General features: G+C 45.0%; 1 protein-coding gene across 1 annotated transcript in view; it reads right to left on the bottom strand.

Moving 5' to 3' along the window:
• Positions 1 to 22,116, bottom strand: part of COPS3 (COP9 signalosome subunit 3) — a 28,369-nt gene extending 6,253 nt beyond the window's left edge. Inside the window, exons 1-9 of the mRNA XM_054571119.1 lie at positions 21,946 to 22,116; positions 18,195 to 18,324; positions 15,450 to 15,562; positions 15,311 to 15,360; positions 13,416 to 13,508; positions 11,786 to 11,965; positions 7,225 to 7,365; positions 4,889 to 5,062; positions 1,397 to 1,483 (exon numbers count right to left, since the gene is read on the bottom strand). Of these exons, the coding sequence (XP_054427094.1) occupies positions 1,397 to 1,483; positions 4,889 to 5,062; positions 7,225 to 7,365; positions 11,786 to 11,965; positions 13,416 to 13,508; positions 15,311 to 15,360; positions 15,450 to 15,562; positions 18,195 to 18,324; positions 21,946 to 22,000 (1,023 nt within the window). The 5' untranslated portion in view covers positions 22,001 to 22,116. The remainder of the gene's footprint in view (positions 1 to 1,396; positions 1,484 to 4,888; positions 5,063 to 7,224; positions 7,366 to 11,785; positions 11,966 to 13,415; positions 13,509 to 15,310; positions 15,361 to 15,449; positions 15,563 to 18,194; positions 18,325 to 21,945) is intronic.
• Between the last annotated feature and the right edge of the window lie 1,387 nt (positions 22,117 to 23,503).

Below are 23,503 nucleotides of genomic sequence, written 5' to 3' on the forward strand. Positions count from 1 at the left end.
TTTTGCTTTGAACCTCAAAATGTTCTAAAAAAATAAAGTCTTAACGAAAAAAACCCCGCCCTCAGGGATCGGACACCCTAGGCCCAGGTTTCTCCAGGCCGGCAGCGCCGACGTCCCGGGCCAGACCCTGCTCTGCTGTGTGGGCCGTTCTGTACACTGTACGATGGTTAAAGGCATCCCTGGCGCCACCCACTAGCTAGGAGTAGTATCCCCCCCACCAGCTGTGACAACAAAAACGTCCCCAGACACTGCCAACGCCCCATGGCAGACAGAACGCCGTGGCGGGCTCCGGAGCCGGCCAGGCTGCCTGGGTGGGCCGAGCCGCGCTCCGAATCCACCCCCCGCCCCTTAAGCCCTCGAAGCGTCGTGCGGACTCCTGCGCCCTGGGCGGGCGTCAGAACCACTGGTGCATCACTTCTCGCTCACCAGGGAAGAGCGGGTCCCGGGGAGACCCTGGGGCTTACTCCGCCCCTACTGGGTTGGCAAGGTGCCCCGAGCGGACACTCCGGGGTTGTTGGTTAAGTCAGACAAGCTGTTTGTTCGGGATATATGTGTGTTCTGAGGGCTAGGCTGAAGGGAAAAAAAACCTCAAAGAGTGTAAATTGAATGACAGAAACAAAATACTCCACTGTCACAATGGAAAACAGGTTCATTACTTCCAATCCCGACGTAGCGGTGCATCTGAAATCACGGGAGACCCCCAGCAGAACCATGTAGAACGCTGACATCCCGACATCCCCCCACATGATCTGCCTGCCCTGAACCAAGGACAGAGATCTGTTTTGGTGGATTCGCTCAGAGCCACATATATAACTGGACAGGTTAGGTAGATTACCGTGTATCACCTTGGCAGGTTACCACGGAGCCAACTAAAGGATGCTTATCCAGTTTGGGGAGTGGAGAGGTCCAACTGGAAGGGACTAAGAGGAGTGTGTCAGGCGTGCTGCTCACGCCCTGCCTCCGGCGCTGGGCACCTGGGGGCCTGCTCCCGCCGCCTTCCCCCACCACCGCTGGGGCGCGCGGGGCGGAGCCTCTGCCAGGGATGGAGGCACCGCCTGACCCGCAGACGGGCTCACAGTCGGGACCTTTTCAGGGACAGCATGGTGAGTGGCACTGTTTTACGGCTCTTTGTAGATCAAATATTTCATGAGGGTTTTAAATGATGCTTACAAAAACGGACAATGGACATGAATAGCACACACCACGTAAATTATATGATCACTAGGACTGAGAACCCCAAACATCGTAAGGAAAAAAATCAGAACATCTGCAGGACTTGACTTTGGATGTTCCCCACCCCCCTTCTCTTTTTTCATATTTTCCATAATGAACACCTGTTACTTTCACAAAGACAAAAATCCACTAATAAGTTTTATGAGAATGAAAACATACTTACCATGTGTAGAACATATTTTTCTGCCTCCTGGGGTCCAGATAATTGCACACGACTTGCCATATCTTGTAACGACAGTGTTAAAAAGGTCTGAAATTTAGAAGTAGAATTATTCACAGGTAGAAACTGAGAAATTTTATTAAATGTGTACAGAGTTCTAGTAAATCACTGAAAATTTGCTTTCCATTACTATACAATTTTTTGTTGTGAAGATGACTTGAAATTGATGAACAAAGTGGTTTTAGTCACCAATTTTCTAGAATGATGACTTCTAGAAATGTTCCCTACACACACTCTCCTACGTGCCTGACATGACATGTGTGCCAGGTTACTCACTGCAGCACTGTCTGCGAGAGCAGAAGATGGGGCCCACTACACGTCCGTCAGCAGAGGACTGGTTCAGTACAGCGTAATTACATTAAATGACTACTAAGGAACTGTAAAAAAAATTAACAGTGAGAACTGTTTACTGCCTGAAAAAGAATCCAAGATATGTGTATCATTAAATGTAAAAAAGGATGCAGAACAGTGCATGCAAACATCTGCGTAAAAGAAAGGGAGCCCTGGCTGGTGTGGCTCAGTGGATTGAGCGCCGGCCTGCGAACCGAAGGGCTGCCAGTTCGATTCCCAGTCAGGGCACATGCCTGGGCTGCGGGCCAGGTCCCCAGCAGGGGGTGCGTGAGAGGCAACCACACACTGATGTTTCTCTCCTTCTCTTTCTCCCTCCCTTCCTCTCTCTGTGAAAATAAATACATAAAACCTTTACAAGAAAAGGGAAAAATGTGTACAAGAGAGACAGTGCTCACTTAGAGGTGAGCAGACGTCTCCAGAGGCACACTCAAGGAGCTGGTAACACTGGGTTGCCGTGGGGTAGAGAGAAAGGGTGGCGGGGTACATGAACTGGATGGAAACTTCGTAGTTTTTAAATTTTTTGAATAGGTATTGTAAACCTATTAAATTAAATAAAAAATATAGAAATTCTTCAAAATTCAAAGCTAAATGTGTAAACAAATGGAGACTAAGAAGGACCCCAATGTTTATCACTGTTTTCTACTCAGGGACATGATGAAAATGTCTCTTTCAAGAATACGATAAAAGGCTTAAAAAAAAAAACACCCTAGCAATATTTAGAATAATGGCATTCTCAGAGCAAGACACATTAAAACTCTGATCTTGAAAATTCCTGATAAACCAATGACCAAAAATAACCTATATGCACTTTAGTTTGGAGAATAGTGCCCAGGAAAAAAAAATGATTGTTATTTTTAAAAAAGTACATCAGTAGTTTAACACGATAGAGAATTCCAAAGTGAACATTTCTAAATACACAGAACTAACATTGTTCCAATCCCAGAATAAACAGAAATTGCCACCCAAACGCCCACCCACAGGGGCTGCTGAATGAACCATGGCCCCGCCATGCAACAGACCCCTACGCAGCGATACTGGAGCTGCGGTGCAGGCTCTCGTCACCAGGAGATTACGACACATTGGACAAAGAAAGCAGAAGACAGAAGAGCATGAAGAACACAATCCCAGTTATAACCGATTGAGAGCTTCTACAGAAGCAGATGGACAGGAGGCAGAGAAGGGGACTCTTGAGAGATGCCCCCAAAGCGTCTGCAGGGGGACTCCCCCGCGTGGAGAGCCCCCGCCCCAGCCACCTTCCAGACGGCAGTGCTTCAGGGGAAGGCTCCTGGCACCCACCCATGGTCCCCCTGGTGAGCCTTCCTGAAAAGCTTTTATTCTCCAACTTTTGACTAAGAGAGTTATCTGTGGCTAGGAAATCCTTCGATCCCTCCCCCCTTCTTCTGGCGCAGGGACATAATGCCCAAAAGCCTTAACAGCCACCATCAGAGTTCCGAGACATGCCCTCTGATGACAGTCCCTGCCTGCCTGCCTGCAGCCACGGAGGCGCCCCTCCCTGTCCCCAGGGCAGCACCTAATGCCCAGGGGACCCCAATCCACCAGGAGTCTGCATAGGTGAGACCGAGCCACTGCCCCAGCCCTTGACTGGCCACCCCGAAGCCTTTCCTGTCCTGGTCAAACTCATGGTCTGGACTTACCTAACCCAGGCCAGAGAAGTCTCCTTTCCTACACTGACCTCTCCAGGTACACACTCACTCCTAAGGGGTGGACTAAGGGGTGGACAGCTTCGCAAGATGGGTCACGAATGAGTTGTGCAGTGATGCCTACTTATTAGATTTCTTAAGGTCTAATTCTTCATTTAACTTTTATTTGCCTTTTTGCAATTTAACATTTGGAGACACACCATGTTTTAACCTTGGTATTTTGATTCTTTTACTTACATCTCAAGTACTAGACACAAATGGGGTGCAGCTCTTTTTCAAGGGCTGCCTCTCAGTGGTGACCCTGGAATTCACTTAGAGTGGTTCTGCTGGCACCTGGACCAAACAGAACATTTTGCGGGGAAAACGGGCTGCTTGTTACCTTGAGTCCTTTTGACCCCGGCCTTTTTTTGCCTCTGGGTCCAGTTGGTTTTTCTCTGGCTGATGAGTTGCAGTGGTTTTTTATCTTTCTTGAGCTGCTTTCCCTTTCACATCCTTTACTTCCCTCTTACAAATTAAATTTTACACATTCCCTGATTTCCTTATGTCAGCCCAGAAGCTGCAGTTACTCTGTCTGGAGCGTTCAGGAGCCTCCTTTCCGTGTTCAGCGACTGCCTGCTCGCCTCCCTCCCTCCCCCCGGCCCTGCGTGTCTCCGGCCTGCTCACCCCTTTCCTCTCTGGCCTCTCTGACCCCTCACACTGTGCAAGCTGCCGTCCTCTCCCCACCCTGCGCCCAGAGGCCCTCCCAGCAACAACCACAGCGCACTCTTGCCCTCGCTGCTCCCCCTCACCCCACTGCCGACACCGGGCGGAGGGCACGCCCAGGGACCGCTTGCCTGGGGACCGCTTCCCCGTGTCCTCGCCAGCTGCGAACCGCTGCCTGCCCGACCGCTTCTCAGGAGAAAACCCACTCCTCTGCTCACACTGCTCTTACTCAGCTTCCCATTCCTGGCAGTATATGCCTTCCTAGCTCACGTGGCACTTCGTTTTTCTTTTACACTAGTCTATAACCAAATAACATCAGGTTATTTTAGGGCTGACTTCTCTCCTGCAGTTCAGCCGCACTGAGCTCATTCGGCTCTGGCCTCACCAGTACCGGACGCGAGAGCGGAGGATGTCAGAGCGGCAGGCGGGCAGGCAGCCGAGCGCGGCCTGAGGCTCCCAGGCTGGCCCGGCTCACCTGCCCAAGGAGCCGCTGGCTTCCCTCAGGCTACCCTTCTCCTGCCTGTCTTCCTTTTCACCTGTTCCTCTTCTCAAATACCCTGCTCTAGGCCTAAAAAGACCAAAGGGTATAAACTAAACTCTAATCTAACTGACTGCGAGAGCTCCGGCACAGAACCCCTGCCGCACGTCCTCCCCTCTAAAGGAACAAAGAGGGGGAGGTCGCAGGAGTCGGGGATGACACGCCAGGGTCCCACTTCCTCACCTTGGTTAGCCTCTGAATATTCTTCTTATAGAGAGAAGACAGGCACTGCTTCACCAGTCCCATGTTGTTATCACGCGTAAAAGTTTCGCTGTGCTTAGTCACCAGGTTGCGGAGTTCTGAGGGATTATTGGTTGAATAAACTTGTGCTAACTCATGGTAGGCATTGCTAAGTGGCTAAAGGTGTGAAGGGGGAACAAATTAAAATGTTAGAGGCGTAAAATTTGTAAAAGCAAAAGAAAACATGGTACTGTATCTCGAGGAAGTACATGCAATATCTTTATTGTTACCTAATAAATTATATCTTACCCACCAAATGCCAAGTTTTTTTAAAAATTTTTGAGAGAGAGAGAGAGAGAGAGAGAGAGAGAGAGAGAGAGAGAGAGAAAGAGAAACATCCATCTGTTGTTTCACTTATTCATGCACTCCTTGGTTGATTCTTGTATGTGCCCTGACCAGGGATTGAACTCACAACCTTGGCTTATTGGGATGGTGCTCCAACCAACTGAGCCACCTGGACAGGGCTCCACTGCCTACTTTTTAAGATCCAGGACAGAAATTCACTAGGATGTAATTTACCATTGGAAAAAACTTTGCGGTACAAATAACTGCACAGCAGGTGAAAGTGCACTGCATTTGGTAAAGGCATGCACATTTTTTCTTTTTCCTAGCAGTGGCTTGTTTTGTTTTGTTTTCTCCCCTGTTGGGAAGGTATTAGAATTTCCATCATTCTCAACTCTCTCATACACTCCCTCACACACACACGTACACCTCCCCAGGGGCCATGGGACAATCTGCTCCTTGTGATAAGAAGGAAGGAAGCCTGGTGGCTGTGGGCCCAATAGGAGCCTGAGCTGCCCGAGATATTTTATTTTATACACATTATCCTTTATTTGAAATATTAACCTGGCTGGTGTGGCTCAATGGATTGAGTACCAGCCTACAGACCAAATGGTCGCCAGTTTGATTCCCAGTCTGGGCACATGCCTGGGTTGTGGGCCAGGTCCCCAGTTGGGAGCATGCAAGAGGCAACCACACATAGATGTTTCTCTCCCTCTCTAAAAATAATCTTTAAAAATATTAAGAAATTGGAATAGAGGTCTGAGAGAATGGGGAGTGGCCATGAGCACAGGTATAAACTGGATTCAAACCTATATTTCTACTCTTGAAGTCTGTGTTCTTTTTATGGTATAAACTTAAATACTAAGCTTACGAATTATGCCACTTTATCAAAGCATCCCTTCTAAAACAAGGCCCCCTAAAGGAACCATGGGTATTCTCCAAAATGACCAGAGACTGGCTTCCCTGCCCCTCAGTGCTCCATGGGATCCCTGGTAACTGCCTTCCCCAAGCCCCTGGTTTGTGACCAGGCAGCCTAGAGACCAGAGAACCACAACAGTGCTCTCGGGTAAAGGACACTTGGCTTTCTCCAACAAGACGACATAAAAATCTCATCAGGCCCAGCCAATGTGGCTCAGTTCGTTGGAGTGTCGCCCTGTGCACTGAACGGATGCAGGTTCGATCCCTGGTCAGGGTACGTACTTAGGTTGCAGGTTCGATCCCCAGTTGGGGCACGTGTAAGAGGCAACCAACACACTGATGTTTCTCTCACATCAGTCTCTCCCTCCCTCCCTCCCCTTCTCTCTCTAGAATCAACAAATATATATAAAACTAATTTAAAAAACTATCCTCATCAGGAAGATTTTAAAATTGATATGCTAAAATCTCAGTTTTGTACAGGGACAAATGGTAAAATTGTTATTGAAATGATTGTGACCTCATAATCTTTAGAATTTTTAAAGTTTTTTAAAACCATGAGTATGTATTTCAAAATATTTTAAAAAGGAGTTAACTTATTTAATGTTGTTCCAAAGCTGGGTTCTCAGAGAAAACAAAAGTTCAGTAAGCAGAACCTATAATGTTCATATAGGAGCTCTTGTAAGATTTTCCAACACTTGGGGAAACTGAGAGTTCATCAAAATCAGCACTGCTTTTTTAAAATATTTTCAACTAAACTGTAATAAATAATTAAAAAAAAAAATCAACCATTGTTGGAGCTTAAATACCTGCGCTGTAATTACCCAGAGAAAAAGTCTGAAAACAGATTCCTGAGAACCACGTGTCCCTAGGAGACCATTAGAAGGAGCAGGGACCGGAGCGAAGCAGAGACTCTGTCAGAGCCGCTGCTGCCAGGCCCCCGGAAGACACCGAGCGAATGCTGGGCCACCTGAAGCTGCTGGGGGAGCTAACGACAACATAGACTTAACAAAGTCACTGAACTACGTATCCTTCCGTTTTTCTTGTGGACTTAAGAAATCAGTTTTATTTTAAAAACTCACCTTAATGAATCTACCCACAATCTGAGATGTGTATTTTGGTAGCTGTTGTACTTTTCCAAGCAATATCAAAGAAACTAGAATATACTTTTTATATGATTCCAACATGATATGACTGACCGCCATGGCAGGGGTAGTTATCGCCTGAGCAAGAGAAGAAGGTTTCAGGTGAGGTTAGCACACCGCGGCAGGAGGGGACCATCGCCTGCATGCGCTGCCTTATCTAAAAACAGTACTTGCATGAAGCGTCCTGTTTCTTAATAATATCTTTATTGATATATCATTCACATACCATAAAATTTTCCCTTTTAAAGCCTAAATTCAGTGGTTTTGGTATATGCAGAGCTATACAACCATCACCACTAATGTCAGAGCCTCTTCAGCCCCCGACAGGAGCAGCCCACAGCCATCAGCAGTCGCGTCCACCCGCACCTCCCCTCGGCCCCGGCAACTATTAGTCTACTTTACGCCTCTATGGATTTGCCTGTTCTGGACACTCCGTGTGCGTGGCGCCATCAGTGTGTGGCCGTTTCTGACTGACTGCTTTCACCTAACATGTCTGAAGGTTCCTCTGTGCTGCAGCATCGGCACCTTCTTCCACCTTATGGTTGCCTACTACTCCGCTGCATGGACGCACCGTTATCTTATTCGTTCCTCGGCTGGTGGGCATTTGGGTTGTCTCGGTCTTTGGCCACTACGTGTGGACATTTGTCTTCACTTCTCTTAGGTATATATTTCTAGGAGTGGCACTGTTAGGTCACATGGTAGCTCTATGTGTACCATTTTGAGGAACTCCCAACTCTTTTGCAAAGTGCAGCACTTTATAATCCCACAGGCAATTATGAGGGTTCCAAATTCTCCACATCCTCACTAACACTTACTAGGACTGGCTGCCTCTTTTGTCATCCCAGCCCTCGTAGCGAGCGTGGACTGGTATGTCATAGCGGTTCTGATTTGCGTTTCCTTGATGATTATTTATGATGAGTATCTTTTCACGTGCTTATTGGCCATCTGTATATTTTCTTTGGAGACATACCTATTCAAATCCATTGCCCGTTTTTAAATTTTAGGGTTTTTTATTGTTGAGTTGCAAGAGGTCTTTGTATATTCCGGATGCAAGTCCCTCATCAGAAATGTAATCTGCAAATATTTCTTCCCCGTTCTGTGGCTGCCTATCACCTGCCTTCATCTGGATGTGTGGAAGTGAAGAAGAACTGAAAACCATCATAGCCAATCAGCCCCATATTTCGTATCAAACTCAAACCACCGAGCGCGCCCATGGCACTCCTTCGAGATGACTCTACAAACACAGTCCCATCAGCGCAGGAGGGTCCCCACTGCAGCACTGCTTTCCCAGTGACACTTCAGTCACGTACAGTTCCACCCATCGAGAACTAGTAAAACTAGACTGTGTGATGTGGGAAGATAAAGATGCTTTCACCTTTGGCTTTATACAATGCTGTACTGAACTTTTTTCAACTAGTATATCCTTCTTTGGGAATTTTTTTGAAGCAGTACAGAAATCTGAAATGAAGGTGAAACATCTATATACCATCTATAGCTGTATACATATCATTAAAACACAGTGGCGTAAAGGAGACTAATACTAGACAATGCTTGTCATTAGGGGAAAATCAGTGACTAAGTATATTTTCAGGTAAAAGGCTTCCATCTATAAATATAAAAAATGTTTTTAATATTTTAACTCTTTGCTGGAAATATTTTCTAAGTACTTTGCACATCTTCCTGCCCTTTAAATGCCCATATCTTGATATTTCCAGACTGGTATGATGGTCAGTTATTACAGTGGACCGCACAATGATAATGCATTCAGTGGTTATAAGGTGTGTTTATCATTTTATGAAAAACTGAAATTCATGACTGTATACTCACGAAGATTTTACCTGACTACAGACATCCTTTAATGACACCAGCACCTTCTGGTGACCTTTCCCTAGGTTCTCTTGGTAGTACCTGTCAACCCCCACTCACTGAGGCAGCCCTCAGTCGGGGGGGGGGGGGGTGGTGGTGTGGTGTGTGTGTGTGTGTGTGTGTGTGTGTGTGTGTGTGTATTTATATGTTAGCATTTCAAGTACATCGTAAGGTCCTTGAAGGCTTAAAATACCCTTTATTACTTTAACATAGGCTACGACTAAAATAAGAACTAATTAACTTCTGACAAATTTATCTTAAAACACTAGTATTAGCCAATACAGGTGGTGCAAAAGTAGGTTTATAGCTGCTCGTGAGAAAATTAATACAATAAACTCCGGCCAAGATGGAGGCATATGTAGATACACTTTGCCTCCTCACACAACCAATTTAAAAACAAAAAACAACCAGAACTGCCAGAAGATCAACCTGTAATAAAGTCAGATGACCAAGGAGTTAAAGAAGAAACATTCATCCAAACCGGTAGGGGGGGTGGGGAGCACACAGGATTTTCAGCAACGGAGTGGCTGGCAGACTGGGCGGCCCCACATTTGCACGCAGATAAACTGGGAGGAACAACAGGGGAGCAAGACAGACGGCAAAATCCAGAGTTCCAGTGCGGCCTCAGAACCTCTGGCTGTAAAAACCTAAGGGGGCTGCAGTGGCGGGAGAAACTGCCAGTCTCTTCCAAGCAGGGAGAGAGCCGAGCAACGGCACCGTTCCCGCTGACCCCTCCCCCACATATAGCGCCACACCAGTGAAGTGCAATGCCCTGCCCTGGAGAGTGCCTATGGTTCTGCCCCTTCCGACCACGCAGGAGCACCAAGACAAAGAAATGCGGCCCAAATGAAAGGACAGATCAAAACTCCAGAAAAACAATTAGGCACTGAGGAGAGCGCCAACCTATGAGATGCACAGTTCAAAACACCAGTGATCAGGATGCTCACAAAAAAGATCGAGTGCAGATGCAAAGCAGAGGACGAAGGCCACAAAGTGAAATAAAAGAAAAATATACAGGAAACCAACAGTGAAGAGAAGGAAACCAGGATTCAAAACAACAATTTGGAACAAAAGGAAGAGAAAAACATCCAACTGGAACAGAAGGAGGAAACAAGAATTCAAAAAAAATGAGGAGAGGCTTAGGACCCTCTGGGACAACTTTAAATGTTCCAATATCTGAATCATAGGGGTGCAAGAAGGAGAAGAGGAAGAGCAAGAAATTGAAAACTTATTTGAACAAATAATGAAAGAAAATTTCCCCAATCTGGTGAAGGAAATAGACTTGTAAGTCCAGGAAGCACAGAGAGTCCCAAAGGAGTTGGATCCAAAGGAGACCACACCAAGACACATCATAATTATATTGCCAAAGATTAAAGATAAGGAGAGAACCTTACCAAAAACAGCAAGAGAAAAGGAGTTGCCTACAAAGGAGTTCCCATGAGACTATCAGCTGATTTCTCAAGAGAAACCTTACAGGCAAGAAGGGGCTGGAAAGAAGTATCCAAAGTCATGAAAGGCAAGTGTCTACAACCTAGACTCCTCTGTCCAGCAAAGCTATCATTTAGAATGGAAGGGCAGATAAAGTGCTTCCCAGATAACGGAAAGCTAAAGGAGCTCATCATCACCAAGCTCTCATTATATGAAATGTTAAAGGGACTTATCTAAGGAAAAGATCAAAACTATGAACAGTAAAAGGACAACAAACTCACAACTATCAACAACTGAACCTAAAACAAAAATAAAAACTAAGCAAACAACTAGAACAGGAACAGAATCACAGAAATGGAGATCACATGGAGGGTGATCAGAGGTGGGGGGGCAGGGGAGGAGTGGGGGAAGAGGCACAGGGAATAAGCAGCATAAATAGTAGGTACACAATAGGCAGGGGGAGGTGAAGAACAGTATAGGGAATGGAGGAGCCAAAGAGCTCACATGTTCAACCTGTGGACGTGAACTGAAGGGCGGGTGGCGGGGACAGGGGACGGCGGGGGACGCTGGTCGGGGAGGCGCAGGGCGGAGGGGAATAGAGGGGAGGAAAAAATGGGACAACTGCAATTGCAAAATCAATAAAATGTACTTAAAAATTAAAAAAGGAAATTAATTCAATAATAAATAGAAGAATCAACTGTTTTGCATACTCCCAACATTAAACCTACTTTTGCCCCACCCTGTACTATATATCTCATCTTCAAACTCTATGTAATCCTTCAGAATATTGTATCAAATTCTGTGATATCACATAGACCAGTGCCCATTACACAAAGACAAAGGTGGGGGGGATTTTTCACTGTGTACCACTTAATATCCTCTGAATTTGATTGAACCACGAGTGTTTTACTTGTTAAAATAAAACGTAACAGTTTAATATCTTACCTAAAGGCAAAGGAAGCTAGAAAGGTCAAGAGATGCACAAACTCAGCCCAGGCCAGAGGGGGCACAAGTGGGAAAGCCCAGATTAGACCCCAGTCCGTAGTGCCCCTCCCCCCACTGCTGCCGCCCTCCCACCTGAGAGACAGACCCCCGTTTACACAACCACAGATCGACAGTCTTTTCAAGGGTCTCCTGTCCACTTGCGCACTTTGATCACACGAGTTCGAAGCAGCCTGAGGGGTATTTAGAGAGATTAGATTACCTGTTCATAAAAGTATAGTGCTCTTTCAAAGTTCTTCAGCCCAGTATAGATCATCCCTCCATAATAATAGTAACATAAAAAGTGCTTTGCATCGTAGGCTCCATTCTCTTTACAAATATCCATCATGTCCACGTCAAGATATGGAAGGGCAGGCTTAAAGCATTTTGCTAGCAAACAAAGCTGTTAAAAAAAAATTTGCATTAAGTCATTTTGTTTGTACACTGGCAAGCTTTGGCAGGGGCAAATTCATAAATTCCAAGAAGTTCAAGAAAATATTTTATTTCACATTTTTACACTTACTGATTAAAATAATCTACATGTCAACATCCTACTCCCTTCTCTTAAGCATTCAGAATTAGCATTTCTTTGTAGAAGACTGACTAACCGTAAGAGCAAAAAAAAAATTAAGTGTCAGCTAACACTTAATTCACCTAGCACCCACTCTGCTTACAGATGCACAAATGTGAGTCCTTTTTCTCTTTGCTGACCTAGTGGACTAGAAATAGATCAATTACGGTGTGATTAAAAATGGAAGTTTTTTCTTTGATTATACTTGTTCAGTTTCTAAATCCTTTAGGTAAGTGTAGAACAGAACAACTCAAAAAAAAAATAAGCACAGCCATGGTGGGTAGCTCAGCTGGTTGGCATGTAATCCTGATATGTCGAAGTTGCAGGTTCAATCCCCAGTCAAGGCACATATAAGACTCAACCAATAAATGCACAAGTAAGTGGGATGACAAATTGATGTTTTTCTTTTATTAAAAAAACAAAAAAACAAAAAAAAGAGACAAGCACATGACAATGTTCTGTATGTGTATGACAGTAACATAGGTACAAACTCCCTGAGCTGTACGCTTACTATTTGAGCACTTTATATATTTTATACTTCAATCACAAAATTTTTTTTAAAGATAAAAAATAAAGAAAAAAGGGAAAAAGCACATTGTACTCGAAACTAGCACGTGTTTGAAATAACCCACATATCTTGTTATTCTTTAAGGATACAATCCAAATGCCCTATAGGAACTAGTCAAACCCATATTCTGGAATACTCAGCAACTGTAAAGCACTGATATGGAAATATCTTCAAGATACATTAAGTAGAAAAAGTGCAAGACATATAAGAGTTCATACAGATTATTAGTATTGGTATTGAAAAAAGAGAGCAAATACAAACATATTTGCTTGTATATCTGTAAACTATCTTTGGGAGGAAAAATGAGAAGCTGCTGACACGGACTTCTTGGAAGTTAGATACCCACCTTTTGCCTGCCTGACTTTGAACCATGAACAATAAAATAAACAACACTGTAATGTGTAAAAAGCTGTGTGTGTTTATCCTCAGATTCCAAGATTCTTAAAAAGAAAATAACCTGGGATTTTTTTCAATGTCACCAGTATCACTAACTCTGTTCTACTCACCTCACAAGCTTACTGGCTGAGCCCCATTCTACAGTTCGTGTCCAGCAGCTGCTGAAAACTTCCTTACTATAGAAGAGATGTACCTGTGTATTCCAACCGCTAGAACCTATCAATCTCCACCAAATTATCTTCATTTACCTAACCTGACGTGGAGCGAACCTACACCCACCCGTCCACCTCTGACTTGGCTGCCACCCTGGCTGCTCACCTGGCAGAGGTCGGCGTGTATTGAGGTCAGCTGGTTTGTATTCATCTGCATCTTGTCTATGGCTTGCTTAAGGATGCCAATGCCGCGCAGGGGCTGTCAGAAACGACATCTCTTTCAGATAAGTTCGCAAAGATGGCAGCACATTGGATCTTATGTTGTCACTTACAAATAAAAAATAACACTAATTGATAGGTTCCTTTAAACAACAACATGAGGTTTCCACACTCTTTCAGGACTGTCCCAATTCAGTCAGAAAATGTGTTCTTAAGCTGTTTCTCGTGACAAATTTAACACCATTTCCTAAACCATAGCTTTTTGTCCTGGCCAGATAGCTCAGTTTGTTAGAGCGGCATCCCGATACGCCAGGGTGGTGGGTTCGATCCCCAGTCATTCAAGACACATACAAGAATCAACCAGTGAATGCATCGATACGTGGAACAACAAATCGATGTCTCTCTCTCTCTCTCAAATCGACTAAAAAAAATTCTCATTTAAAAAAACAGGGTTTTTTTTCCTTACAATTAAGATAAATAATCAAAAGCAGTATTACGTTCCCAACAGTTCATTATATTTACATCTAAACAAACAGAAAAATTTCCATATCATTTGCAATAGATGAGATCCTATGCTCGGTAAGCTTAATTATGTTTAAGGATGTGGGCACTTTCCCTTACAGTAGTCTAGGTGTCATCTGCAAATGTTCTCCAACAGCATCTCTTACCTGATAATAAATTACTATTGAAACTGACACAAGTTACAAATGGACCATCTCCTGCCTTGATGATAAATAACAAGGACCAACTGTCAAGTGAGATACAGTCAGTTTCTGGACAGGACACTCTAAAACAGCTGAATAACCTGGATGTAAAGTACAGTACAGGAAATGGAGTAGCCAAAGAACCTGTATGCACGACCCATGGACATGAACAAAGGTGTGGGGACTGCCTGAGGGAGGAGGGTGCTAGGTGGAGGCGGCATCGGGGAAAAACTGGGACAACTGCAGTAGCATAGGCAATAAAATATAATTTAAAAAATAAATAAAACAGCTGAATAACTTACATGATTTTTTCAGTAAAAATTTGTTGACTTTTTTTAACCATCTCTTTCAAACCACAATTTATTCAGTATTCTTACAAAATACCCACCGGTTCTTTTTGTTCTCAGTCTCCTTCAAACCACTAAACTTAAAGTTCAATTTCAAATCAAAGAGAAACACCCAAATTATAACGTTACTATATCAAAAATTAAAGACCAAAAACTGTTTCAGATTAAAAGAAACAAAAGTTGTGTAACTAATGAATTGAGATTTTTTTTATTATAAAGAAATTAGCAAAACACCTGGCCAAATATTAATAAGGTCAGTAGATTTATTAAAGGATTATATCAACGTTCATCTCCTGATGTTGAACTTTGTATATGAAGAGAATGTCCTATTTTTTAGGAAACACTCATTGAAGTATTTACAATAAGGGACATAATATCTGTAATTTACTTTCCAACAGCTCAAGAAAAAATGGAGAAAAGGATAAGCAAGTGTGGTAAAATGTTAATTATCCGGAGAATCTGGGTGAAGGGTTTATGGGAATTGTATTATTCTTGCAACTCTTCATGAAGCTAAATTTATGTCATAATTAAAATTTTAAAAAGTCTTACCAGACAAACACCCCAGCATATTACATTAAGGACACGAGAATGGCAGTTCCAGAAACAACCCCAGCACCGCGGCAGCCCCGAGGCGCGCGCCTCTCCCCGCCGCCAGCAGCAGGGACCAGCTGTCCTCACAGCCAACGCGGTGAGCGTGAGCGCGCTGACGGGACGTTAGTAAATTAGTTCACTGTACAAGGGAGATACTTACATTACAACACAACTATCAATACTTGAATAACATTGCTTACCTGTTTTCTTTCCATAAGGGCATTTGTTAGCTGATGGCAAAGCCCAGCAACTAGACACAATAACAAAATATTAAAAATATGAATGACTAGACAGACAAAATATAGTCAATAAAAAATAACATAATATGATTTTGCTTACAAGTGTCTGTTGCATATCGAATGTGCTCCCCATTACAAGTACTGATAAAAAGCTGAACCTGTGAGAATAACGTTTCGAAGTCAGGAACACTGGGCATAGAAAACTTCACAAATCTGGAATAAAGAGACAGAATCCATTTATCTTGATGTCTCCCGGGGTGAAAACATAGAAGCAACCAAGGCCAGGAGGCCATCGTACAATTAGTCACAATATTTTTAAAAATTAAGAAACATAGTCTATGAGATTCTCCTGGCCTGGTTTTATGCACGATCAAGAAAACATAGAGACAAAAAGAAGAAAAATGGGCTTAAAAAGGAAAAGCTTTCAAAAAAGAAAATTCCATTAAATAAGGCCAAGTATCAGGTCATCCTAATACTTGGGAAGAAACTGAATATAAACTTTGAAGCAAAATTTTTTAAAAATATTTTTATTTTGAGCTTCAATGTGGTCAGGACTATTGAGCTCAATTTAGAAGCTGGTTGTTGGTCTTCCTGCTGGTCAGGTGGCAGGGGGACCGGACGAGGCCCTGGGCCTGTTCACCACGGCAGGGCCCGCGGCAGCTATTCCAGTTAAAACTGCCGCTGGCCAGGACGTGACTGATGCTGCGGTCCGTCTGGGAGAAAAAAACGGTGTGGTGAACAGGACAGGGAGAGTTAGAAGTGCTGAGGAGAGAGAGGAGTCGTCTAATCCATCCCGAGTCACTTGGCAGGTGTTGCCTTTCAACCGCTCACAATAAATACTTCGAGAGGGGGTTAAAGATAGGTTTCGCAGAAGAAAACATATAAGCTACCACCACTCAGCCACTGCTTACAAGTAAATTTTAAGTTCTTTTTTAAAATTTAAAAAAAAAAAAAAACTGCTGAAACTAATTTCAAAAAAAAAAAGAGAGAGAGAGAGAAATGAGTGTTTTTGCCGCATCACAACTTCTCCTCCATCTTTCCATCTGTGCTCCCAGTTACACCGGGCTCCCCTCAGCGTCCCCGCGCACCTGTCACGGCCCTTTCCACTTGTCCAATGTGTCTGACACAATCTCACTTGGGTTTCACGATAAGCCGATAAGGCACTGTAATTTCCATTTTGTAAATGAAAATATGAAGCTAAGGGCCCTATGCCTCATAATGGAATAACAAATTCAAATCCAGGGTCCTCAGATGTAAGTACTCAGGGTTCCTTCCAGGTTTCCTTTCACTGATACACAAGGCTAAAACACCTTACCGCTTCAAAACGCTTTCACGTATATTATGTATATATCTCCCTGATACATGTATGAGTGGGCAAAAGTAGGTTGGTGATACGATAATAAATAAACAATACAAGGATAAACTCTGTGTTTTGTGTACTCACAACTGTAAAAGTACTTCTGCCCACCTGTTTGTAGGTGAGTATTTATGTGTATAAAACACACATGCTATCTGTTCTTTTAATCAGCAAACACAGGCAGCAGAAATTGTCACCAGCCTGCACCATCCAACAGAGCTTTCTGCAATGGCAGAAATGTTCTTTATCTCCCTTAACACAGTAGCTACTGAGTTCCTGAAATGTGGCTAGTACAACTGAGGAACTGAATCTTTAACTTTTTAAAACTAATTTACATTTAAACAGCCTTATAAGACAGGTGACTACTGTATTGCAGAGCAGAATTCCGGGGCTGTCCAACCTCTTGGCGTCTCTGGACGACACTGGAAGAATCACCTTGGGCCACACGTGAAATATATTGCAATATGTTCTCACACACACACACACAAAATCTCATAATGTTTTAATTAAATTTACGTGCTGGGCCGCATTCACAGCCACCTTGGGCTGCATGTGGCCCATGGGTTGCAGGCTGGACACCCCTGCTACCCTTTCATTCTGACAAAGTTCTCTAAATTCTATTCTTGACCTCTAACCTTTCTTTCGGGAATCCCAGCGCAAGTAAAGGCAGACCCTTGCTTTTATGGCTTCTCCGTTTATTTATATCATTGCCACTTTCATGACAACCATAACATCCCAATTTTAATATTAAAACATCAAGCGAAATATAATTCTACTGTCAGGTACCCAAAGTTACAAGGAACCCCAACTGAAATAATTTGGTCTCAAACAGTGTAAACTTGTTAGAAGAGAATTCAAAGCAATGTTGCTATTGATCACTGGTAACCTCACTCAACATATTCCACCATGCCCTGTTTTGTCACTCTTCCTTATTTTATTATTTATTTATTTTCAGAGAGGGGGTAAGGGAGGGAGAAAGAGAGGTAGAAAAACATTGATTGGCTGCCTCTCGTATGTGTCCTGAGTGGGGCCCAATCTGCAACCAAGGCATGTGCCCTGACTGGGAATTGAACCAGTGACCCTTCGCTTTGTGGGGCGATGCGCAACCAACTAAGCCACACCAGTAAGGGCTTCCCTATATTATATTCAAGTTAGAAAATGTGGGCAATCCGATGGACTACATAAATCAAAGTATTCAAATAAATACAAACTATAGTGCCCCACAATTGAGATGCCCACTTGTTTTTTAAAATAAATTTCAAAATTTGTTTAAATATAAACAAGAGTTCAACATAATAAAACGACAAAATATAATAAGCAACAATTAGCTGGAATGAGTAAAATGTAACTACTACAACATGACTTTAGCTGTGCATAAGAGTTCAATGTTGTTTACATGGCTTACTTCCTACACCAAAAAAATAAAGTCAGAAAGTGTGTAGTGATCAATTTCAGGCAGCAAAAGTTATAAAAGAAGATGTCCCTTACAACACAGCAAGGACGCCCAAGGAGTGCTCTTGTACATCCAGAGCCCCAAGCACAGTGTCCAGATGGGATAAGTTCTTAGCAAGGAGTTCCCCACTCTTGTTGATCAGTTCACAAAGCTGAGTCATTTGCCCTGCAAAACAGGAATAACACCATGTCATTCAGTTATAGCACTAACCAAGCTGAAGAAAGTATAACCAGGTTTCATACCTCAGAGCAAGGAAAACCTAAAGATGATTTCTTCTTTCTCCTTCATGTCAGATGAGGACGAAGAAGGGCCAGAAGTGAAGCGACCCTGCCCAGTCTCAAAACTCTATCTCCCATATCCCTCTGGCCTCTGGAAGTTTCTTCTTTCCTCTATTCCCGTTTCTGGTCTCCCAAGCCAGAACTATACACACACTTTTACTACCACCCCCGGCTCCTCCTCGGTATCCAGAATGTCACCAAAGACGATTTAATTTTACTTCCTAAGTCTCTCAGCTCCATTCCTTTCTCTCTCCCTTGCCTTAATTCACATCCTTATCATTTCCTTTTTTAAAAAAAGGTTTATTTATTTTTAGAGAAGGGAAGGGAGGGAGAAAGAGAGGGAGAGAAACATCAATGTGTGGTTGCCTCTTGCGCGCCCCCTACCGGGTACCTGCTCTGCACCCCAGGCATGTGCCCTGACTGCGAATCGAACCAGCAAGCCTTTCGTTCACAGGCTGGCACTCAATCCACTGAGCCACACCAGCTAGGACTCCTTATCATTTCTTATCTAAACTACATCACAAACCTTCTCAAGGTCCATTCTTTCCTCCAACCCATACTCCTCATTGATATCTGTGTGATCCTTCTAAAATGCAAAATTCAATCAAATTACTGCAATGGCTTTAAGAAGTCAAAATGCGCCCTGGCCAGGTAGCTCAGTTGGTTAGGGCATCATCCCAATACACCAAGGTTATGGGTTCGATATCTGGTCAGGGCACATACAAGAAGCAACCAATGAATGCAAAAATAAGTGGAACAACAAATCAGTGTTTCTCTCTTTCAAATAAATAATAAGAAAAAGAAAGAAAAAGATGTCCAAATGTCTCAGCCCGGTAACTGGTCCCTGTGCTTTGCCACCCCAGCCTCATCTCCTGCTACTTGCCTTTACAAACCTCTTCGGGCACGCCAAGCTCAAAATTCAATCAACATGCCGTATCTTCTCGCTTTTATGCTCTATGCCTGTTGTCCTCTGTGCTGAATGTACCTCCCTTCACTTTCTCCCCCATGTCCTCTACTACCCGACTGGTATGCTGTACTCAACAGTTTGGCTGGGTCTTCCCTGGACCTTCACCTACCCCCTCTCCTCACGGCTAACTCAGTTGGATATCTGTCCTTTCTGTGTTGTCTTCCCACCACATGGGATGTGGTGATTAGGTAATTCGACATAAACTCAGGTGGAGAGAATCTCATTTCTCCAGCTTCATAATGCATGGCTCACTCAGCAGCCAATCAACAAGCATAGTATCTTGGGTCCTTCCTTCCTTCCCTTTTACCACAATGTTTTAACGACTAAAGTACAGGATCTAACTAGGCCTGAATTGGTGATCTGAAGTAGACTTACCAATTTTAATAGGTTATTCCAATAATAAACACCATGGCCACACTCTGTACTCTCATAACCCAGTAGCTGTGCTTCTGGTGGGGGTGGGGGTACACACAAGCCCTTTGGTTTTAACCTCTTTCCTCCTCCACGCTTCTTTTTTACACTTTGAACTTCGAGTTACTCACACCAGCTATTTCTATTTGGTTAGCTGGGTGCTTTTTCTTTATTAAAAACCAGTTAAGTAATATAAAGCTTAAAATCCAAGTGATTGTGGCTAGGGACTTTGATAATTTAATTTCTGAGACTTCTATACTGTAATACTGATAAATTTTGTAATTTTTATTAAAAATAAAGGAAATATTCCATTGTTATCGCATGCATTGCAAAACAATAAAAAAATCTGCGATCATGTTAGACATTATTTTTCAAGACAATAATACAAGTTGAACTGGTAAATACCAATTCACTATATTAAAGATCTCACTGGCAGGTATGAATTCGTTAAAGGCCCTCCTTTTAAATCTCCTACTCTAAATACGTTTACAATGATTTGAGACACCCAGAAATAAGCATTTCAGTCCCACATTTTTCTCCCTAATTAAATAATCAATGTTGAGGTGACACTTAAAAGCCAGGTCACCATGAAATCCCAAGGTTAACCACCGCAGGGCCAGGGGAGAGTCAAAAGTAAGCTTACGTGTCACAGGGCACATCTGAAATGAGCCCGACCAGGGCTATGGCCAGTGAAATTTCCTCTCACCAGGGAAGGCTAGAAATGATGACATACCCTTCACAGAAGGCCCATGTTTATACAGTCGCAGTAAGAGCAGAAAAAAAGACAGAAACATGTGCTATGCTGTGAGGGTCAGGTGCGGAAGCCGAGGGCAGCACCCGCGTCTCTCGGCCGGGCAGGCTGTCCCTAGAGCGGTGTCTGGCACCGAGCACGGGCACCAAGCCTTCACGAAAGCGACCCCTCTCGACGCTCAACAGCCCTAGTTCCGTTCTGTAAATGAGAAAATCGGCCCTAGCGAATGGCGCGGCTCGCCCACGCAGTGGCCGAGACAGGGTCGCAACCCGAATCCTCGGAGCGCACTACGTCCCGAACAGTAGGAACCAAGTGTTGGTACCGCAAAGGGGTGGGTAAGTGAGCTCTTCCTTCCTACAGAGCGCACGTCTGCACCTTACCCGAGACCCCAATTCCTAACCGAACACAAGGGAAATGAGGCATTTCATCAGGCAGGTCTTCATACCAGGTCCGTCAAGCCTCAGAACCGCAGGAGGTGAGGGAAAGTGGAGAGACTGACGGGGACTCTGCAAGGCCACGCAGCTCCTAGAACTTAACAATTACAGGCCGTTAACAACGACTAACTGCACTTAATCGCACCGCATACGATAGCCACTGTTCCGGGGCTTTTACGTGGTTTCTCTCATTCAATCCTAGCAGCTCCACGAAGCACGGGCTTATTTTTATTTCACAGATGAAGAAACAGGATGGATAGAGGGGACGTCACAGCCAGCAGCTAATGACTTTAATTCTGAGTCCAGAACTCCATCGAGTCATGAGATAAATGAACCGAACGTCACGAAAAATTAAGGGCAAAGTAATGGTCACAATAGTACCCCTGGGAACGGCGCCCTGCGAGCGACGGCTCCGGCACGTTCTGCAAGACTAAACTAGGCGCTGGCAGCAGCCGGGGGCCGGCCAAGAGGCGCCTCCGAGCCAAGGCGCCCAGAAAAGGTTCGTCTGGCGCCCGCTGCCCGCGGCCTGGCCCAGAGGCGCCGCAGGGACAGGCGGCCAGGGCACCAATCGCTGCGAGCGAGGGGGGCCCACGGGACCACAGGCGCTAGCGAAGGCGTCCGACGGAAGTCACCGCCCCCCAAATGTCAAGCGGGGCGCCGGAGCCCAGGGGCCTGCCGGGCCGGGAGGGTGGGTAGGAGGGCCCTGGGGCCTCCCGCGGGGGGAAGGGGACGCGGCTGGGTCGCCGAGCGCACGGCCCGGACGGAGGGAGCCATGGAGCCCGAGAGCGCGAGGGGGCTGCTCCAACTCCGCCGCGCCGGCGCGCCCGATCCCGCCCCGGCCTAAGCGTCGCAGCGAGCCCAGCCCCGGAGGCCAGGCTCGGCACCGGTGGCGGCGGGAGAGGCAGGCGCGCCCCCGCGGCCCGGAGGGCCGACCCAGGGCCTCACCTTGAGCCGAGAGCTGCCGGACACTGTTCACGAATTGCTCCAGGGCAGAGGCCATGTTTCCCCTGGGCGACCCGAGTACCAGAGCCAGCTCGCGCGGGAAAAGGCGTCCGCTTCGGGAGGTGGGGCGCCGGCGATCCACAGAGGCCTCAGGAGCGCCCGACGTCACTTCCGCCGGTCAAGCACCGCGAGATCTCACCCACGTGAGAACCAGTTACTGTTCCCTTGGAAACAGCTCTGCTGCTCGCCATAGCCGGAAGTTAGCTTTCTTTTCCTTCCTTCATTTTGTGCACATGGGAAATTCTTCCCTCTTTTTAATGGGGACGGTGAGCAAAAGCAGAAACTGAAGTCATGATTTGGCACGTATGTTCCGGATTTTGCTAGAAATAGGCGTCCGTTTTTCATTTGGCCAAATCATTCAGGCCCCGCTTTCTGGCCACTGACATGAATCTTTTCATTCTGGGGGGTAGAACATAGACACTGGAGCCAGGCAGGGAGCCTGCGTTCACGTCACCTTCCTACCACGTAGTAGTTATGTAGTAGTTATGTGACTTTGGTCAAGTTATTTGGCCATCCACTTGACCCCTAAAGCACTTTGTTGCTCTCACATACCCGCTTGTCTTGTTACAGAAGTTTGTCTCCATAATCCATACTATACCCATTGCTCTTAACTGGCAGGAAGTTCCTTGACATCAAGCATCTGTCTTATATGCCCCTGCGCCACCCTAAGGCGCAGGACGTACCAACCAAAGGTTGTTGGCACCAACTCAACATCAAAGGAACCCCCAGTTTGGAGTTCAGTGAAGAAGGAAACTTTATTCAGTGCAAACATCTCAATCATGACACAGCATGGCTGTTAAAACAGCCTGGGACCAGGCCCCTCTCGTGCTAGACAGCTCAGCTCCAGTGTTTCATCTTCTCTGTTTCAACTCACACCAAAGAAATAGCCCTCAGCCTTCAGTGGAAAGTAAGTATAAGGAAGAAACCTCAAGCCCTCAGTCTTCGTGGAAAGGGAAAGTACCTACTGCTTTCAGAGCTGAGTTATATAGACAGAACTTCCTGCTCCTGACCCCTGATCGGTCCTTTCTCATGCAGATGAGGACTCCAAATCCTCACAGTTTAGTTGGTCCAAAAGTCACGGTCCTGACTGCTCAGAGAAGAGTTGCTCTGATTGGTTGAAGAGATGATGGGGGCGGGACAAATATAGCTGTGTAGCTCTCTCTGGATGAGGAAAGCCTCAGTCCTGCTTGTTGAGATAGGACTCCGTGAACTCCTTTATAAGAGCTGGCTCAAGGGGCAGGAACACAGTGTAGACAGGCAGTTCACAGGACCAGGCAGATAGCTTAGCTCAGACTTCGCTGTGAAGTGCAGTTTGCAAGAGAAGCCACTATGTAGAAATAACTGCTAGGATAAATGTTTTAAAAATTTAGCCTATTTATCCACAGGAGCCCTTCTCGGTAGTTACCTTCATTCTCAGGGTCTACACCCATGCTCTGGTGCCACATAAGGGCTGAGTAAATAAACATGCATTTTATAATAGCATCCAACATATATTTATTGA

Source organism: Pteronotus mesoamericanus, unplaced genomic scaffold, assembly GCF_021234165.1.
Source record: "Pteronotus mesoamericanus isolate MK-2021 breed Mesoamerican mustached bat unplaced genomic scaffold, CSHL_Meso_final contig_22, whole genome shotgun sequence".
In the NCBI taxonomy this organism is placed as follows: Eukaryota; Metazoa; Chordata; class Mammalia; order Chiroptera; family Mormoopidae; genus Pteronotus; species Pteronotus mesoamericanus.